A 5,261-nucleotide genomic window follows, 5' to 3' on the forward strand; every position below is an offset into this window, starting at 1 on the left:
ATAAAATAAATAAATATATATATAATAATAATAAAATAATGCATGTCATTATACAATAGTAACCATTTCGCCACATGGAAAAAAAAAAACTTCAGGTATCATAAATAAACTTCAGATGGTAAATTTTTCACTGATGTAAAAGTTGTTAGGACAGTTTAGACCGTTTGAATTCTGTAAATCTCTTACATGGATGAGGTTCAGACAATTTGATTTAAAGAATATACATTGCAAACTGAGTGCAATGTTTGCAAACACTTAATTACATGTTAAATTATTATGTCAATGTAAATGTATAATAGTTTAAATTTATACAGTACCAAATGCAATTAGTTGACCTTTAGAGTGCTTTTTCGACCCATTTACAGTACATAGGACATTTTTATTTTTTTAAATGTATATTTATATGTAATTTGTGCTAATAAACATCGTCATAAAAATATATTTTCTTTAAAGGGATAATTCACCCAAAGTTAGTGCAGAGTTGATGATAGTATGGGGAAAAAATTACTATGGAAGTCAATGGCTACCGTCAACAGTTTTCTTACCAACATTCTTCAAAATATCTTCTTTTGTGCTCAACAGAAGAAACATTTTTGTGTGAACTATACCTTTAAGTACAATTAAGTCTCCTTTTATTTCATTATTATTATCCGCAAGTACAATTTTTAAAAAATATATATACTTTCAAGATTTGAAGTACAATACATCTGCTCATTCAATACAGTTATGTGCACTTCTTTTTCACAAGGGACTGGTAAATATTGGACGATTTTCAGAATACATATGGTAAGCATGCACCTAATTCAATCCGAGTAATAATCTGAATCTGAAGCTTTTCAGTCAGTCTGCAAAACATCTTAGCAAAATAATGGACTCAGCATTTAGAACCTGAAAATCAGCAGCGTACTTTTGCATTCCCCCTGATACATAATCTCCAGGTCAGGGTGACCTCTGCAGCGAGCCATCAGGAGCGCGCACTCGTCTTTGTATGAGCTCCCATCGCTCCCACACACAGCGTGTTTAGTGGAGATGTTGGAACAGTCTGGAGAGCACACGCACTGGGGATGTCCAGACTTCATCCTGCACACCTTTCCAGGGCCGCAGTTGACCCCCTTGCAGTTCTCTGCAAGAGAAAGTTGGTGGACAAAGCCGGAGAAAAGTTGCTTATAAGGAAATGTATATACTCATCCAATACTGAAAAGTTCTGTCACCTCATATTTGTATTTTTATGCATGTTTAAATATCACGCTGTTAGCTTAGCAACATGCTAACGTCAAACTCTCATGAACTCAACTGCAAGTTGAGTCATTCTGAGTCAATGAGTCATCCATTGACATATTTTCCAATAATTGTCCATTCTACTCCATTCAAGCCAAAGCAGACAAAACACATCAGAAACCGTTTCTACGATTCAGGCCCTGTTATCGCAGCTTCTGGTTCCCATTCCTGCAAGTTCTTTAATATCCTGTTGCTCCCCTTCCCTGTGAAGCCAACCAAATCACTCAAGGCCGAATCAGATACCCCCACCTCCACTGGAAATCCCAGCATAACCCTGTTATGTCTCCTCAAGGTCCACGGGCAGTCACACATGATTTACGAACTGCCTTGTCTGCCCCCGAAAAACAAATGTAAGGAAATGCGGTGGACAGACGCTAAGCGTGAGTTGAGCTTTCAGGAATGCTTTGAAGCATTTCGACATTGAGAACACGCTGGGGAGGTTACACAGTAGGGTCCATATAGTTTTATGATAATGGAAAGCAAACGCCATGGAACAGACAATATAACAGACTTTCACTCTTTCACTTCCAGTGCCCCCCTCCTCTAGTGTCTAATGATGCTGATTGTGTTTGAGGCTTATGAGGACCAGACCTCTTCAGCATGTGGCACACATTTTTCTTTGCGGTGTGCTGGAATTCAGTCATCTCCGAGAGGGAAAATCAAAACAAGTCTGCTTTCCAACAAGCATTGGGAAAGAGTGAATGCTGAGAGAGTGAGGAGAGAGAGAAGGGGGACAAAATAGCTGCTATTGTGTCAAACTATTTATTTATTTTATGCATAATGACAAAAATCCAGAATTTCAATTTGCAACTACTGCTACTGCTAATCAGAAGAACTGTATTAAGGTGCAGTCAAATTTAATGTTGTTCTGTGAGTTTCAATTGAAATCCATGTGATCAGGAATTTCATGTGAGGGTGAAATCCCCACGATCTGGAATTTCGATTGGCAGCTTGGTATTGCTAATCAGAAAAAGGACTTATTAAAGGGCAGTCACATGTACTGCAATTTTTGCAGGCGAAATTCAGTCATTTCAATAGGAATTAATGTCATTGGGAATTTCGATTTGCAACTTGGTATTGCTAATTAGAAGTGGGTTGTATTAAGGTGTGGTCACATTTACCATTGTTCAGCAAATTTCTACAAATGAAACCATGTTATTTCAATAGGTATCCACACGATCAGGAATTTCGTGCGAGGGCAAAATCCATGCAATCAGGAATTTTGATTTGCAACTTACTATTGCTAATCAGAAGTAGGTCATATTAAGGTGCGCTCACATTTACCATTGTTCAACAGTTTTTAGCAGACCAAAGATGGTTATTTCAATAGGAATCCTTACGATCAGGACTTTTGTTTCAGGGCGAATTATTTTCCCCCCAGACTGCGCAACGTTGGTCAAACTGTTTGCGCAGATTTGCCATGCTGACCATCAAACAGCTGCATGGTTTCAAATTGACTACACTATTGACATCAGGCAATGGACCATATTTGGCCAGCAAAATTTTGCTAATGTTACTGTACATTTAGTGGGAGGGACATTCTCATTCTAGAGAGCATTTGATTGGACAAAATGAGTGAGTGCAGGATGAGTCATCAAATTATTGGTTTCCCTGTAGGAGGATGACTACAAATTTTAAATGCATCTATCTACTAAAAGTGAATTTTAAGAGTACACTATCATACAAATGACCTCAAAGCTAATAGATATGCACTAAAAGCCACAAAACTACAATTTTGAGCACAATTATGGGCTTACTGGGCTGAGGAAATACTTTCTAATTATCACGTGAGCTAACTTGTTTACTCCAGTGATAACACTCTGTGTTTAAAATGTCTGATGATAGTAGAGGTTTGGAGCCCTTATATGAACCCACGTACCTGGCCTAGGCTATCGGGGAAAGTTAAACAAAACTTCTGGTGTAAATCCACGTTTTTTAAACTTGCTGAAGAATTGCATTTGCAAAGAAAACTCTCCAAACCAAGATTTGGCCTACAGTACTAGATTTTATCTCCCCAACCAAAATGGGTTCAGCCCTAATTTGGAATCGAGGGATGTTCTATAATGTGTGTTGAAGGCTTAAAATGGTACACTCTCCAAAAAAAAGGTACAAAAATTGTCACTGGGTTGGTACCTTTTCAGAAAGTACGTCTTTGTACCAAAGGGGTGCATATTGGTGCCTTTTGAAAGTATATCTTTTGAAAAACTGCCCCAATGACAGCTTTTGTACCTTTTTTCTGACAGTGTAATAACCAGTTCAAGAGGACTTCAGCACAGAGTCTCTCACTGATATCAACATGTTGGAACATTACGCAGCGGGACGACCCAATTCAGCCTACTGAGATCTTAGAACAGAGGGTAAATACGAGTCTGTACCTTTGCACGGCTTACAGGAAACTATTCCCAGGAATCCCAGCAGACTGACTTCATTGATTGGCAGACTGGTATTGGACCAGGCAGTGTCCAGACGGCCGGCCGCACAGCACTCTTCCCTGCTCACGCCCCTCATGAGCACCATGTCACAGCGGTGCTCCGGACCCTGCTGCAGCCAGCACATGCCAGCTAGACAAACAAATACAGAATGAAAACATACATAATCCATCTCAGAGACAATGCCAACAATATAACCCTGACATCAGCTTGTGATGTCTTTTCTCCATTCCTTCTCAGTTGCACACATGAGACTGGAAAGTGTTTGATGACTAAAACAAAGATGATCTCAGATATGTCATATTACCCTATGAAATTTGTCATATGAGAAATATCTCATATGTTACAAGAAAAATATATATTGAATATATATATATATATATATATTCAACAGCGTATTTAAACAACATTTCAAAAACCACAAATGTTCGATTAAAAGTTTACGCTCGTGAACAGAAATCGCCTTTGCGTGAGGAGGTAACCATAGCAACAGCTGCTCGATAGCTGCAAAGACTATGATAACTGTCAGTACTGAATGGTACATTGTCATTATAATAAATGAACTTTAGTGTTTTGTTTAAAACACATTTAAACGTGTGTTTATTTCACATACGATAATATCTTGATTAGTGCATTGGTAGATTAAAGTTTCTAAACTTCTAAAGCAACTAATAAAGCAAGCTATCCCTTACGAAAATTAAGCATGGTTTTATTATTGTAAAAGTGTAGTAACCATGTGTTTTTTTATTTATTTATTTTTTGGCGGCGTATTGATTACAACCACAGTTTTACTACAAATACCATGTAGCAAAACTAAGGTTGATTTGTGGTTACCATTGTTTAACAATAGTAGGCTAACCAGTGTATTAATGTTGTTGTTGTTTTTTTGGTAGTAAAACCATGGCTAATTTTCGTAAGGGTAAAGCGAAATATTGTAAAGTCATTCACTTACCGTTCGTTCGATGATCTCCAAGTATTTCACAAACTGAAATAAGTATCACACAATGTAATACAGCCAAAAAGTTCATGATGCTGCTGAATACGTCTTTACACAGATGTTTGAACCAGCGGCGTTCCTTAAAAGTACTGAGACTGATAAGAAGTCTACAGAGTCTTTAATGTGGGTTGCTTCCACTCGGTTTCGTGAATGGACTTGTTGTAAGTGATTTCGGTCCGCCTCTGTATAAATATTTTGCCCGAGTAAATTATGCTTCTGGGATGGGCGATAATTCCAGCCAGTTACGTTGCTGATGCAGTTGTGTACTTGAGTCAGTTCTCGGATATGAGGCTGAAAAACTCCCACACTTCATCTCGGTCCTTCTGAACTCCGTTAACCAAGAAATGTACCATGATATGGCAAATGTATATGCAAGGAAGTCTATGAATATTGTCTATAATTCAACAAATCCTAAAGTCTTGGCTTACAAAAAATTAAAATAAATACATAAAAACAGTATGTATATCACCATTGTGACAGCATACCCCAATATATCGTTACCCTTGAATTTTAAAAAAAATATCCACCTTTCAAGTCAAAGTCTACCTTAATTATAA

General features: G+C 37.7%; 1 protein-coding gene across 2 annotated transcripts in view; it reads right to left on the bottom strand.

Annotated features, from left to right (window-relative positions):
* The window catches only part of LOC107719601 (follistatin-related protein 3-like), an 8,879-nt gene extending 3,928 nt beyond the window's left edge, over positions 1-4,951 (bottom strand). For both annotated transcript variants that reach the window (XR_001637532.1, XM_016527075.1), the window contains exons 1-3: positions 4,660-4,951; positions 3,654-3,839; positions 908-1,123 (exon numbers count right to left, since the gene is read on the bottom strand). Coding sequence is in view for 1 of the 2 variants with exons in the window: in XM_016527075.1 (XP_016382561.1) it covers positions 908-1,123; positions 3,654-3,839; positions 4,660-4,735 (478 nt within the window). In the remaining variant the exon portion in view is untranslated. The remainder of the gene's footprint in view (positions 1-907; positions 1,124-3,653; positions 3,840-4,659) is intronic.
* Between the last annotated feature and the right edge of the window lie 310 nt (positions 4,952-5,261).

The sequence above is a fragment of the Sinocyclocheilus rhinocerous genome, unplaced genomic scaffold, assembly GCF_001515625.1.
Source record: "Sinocyclocheilus rhinocerous isolate Xijiao unplaced genomic scaffold, SAMN03320098_v1.1 scaffold1294, whole genome shotgun sequence".
Classification (NCBI taxonomy): domain Eukaryota; kingdom Metazoa; phylum Chordata; class Actinopteri; order Cypriniformes; family Cyprinidae; genus Sinocyclocheilus; species Sinocyclocheilus rhinocerous.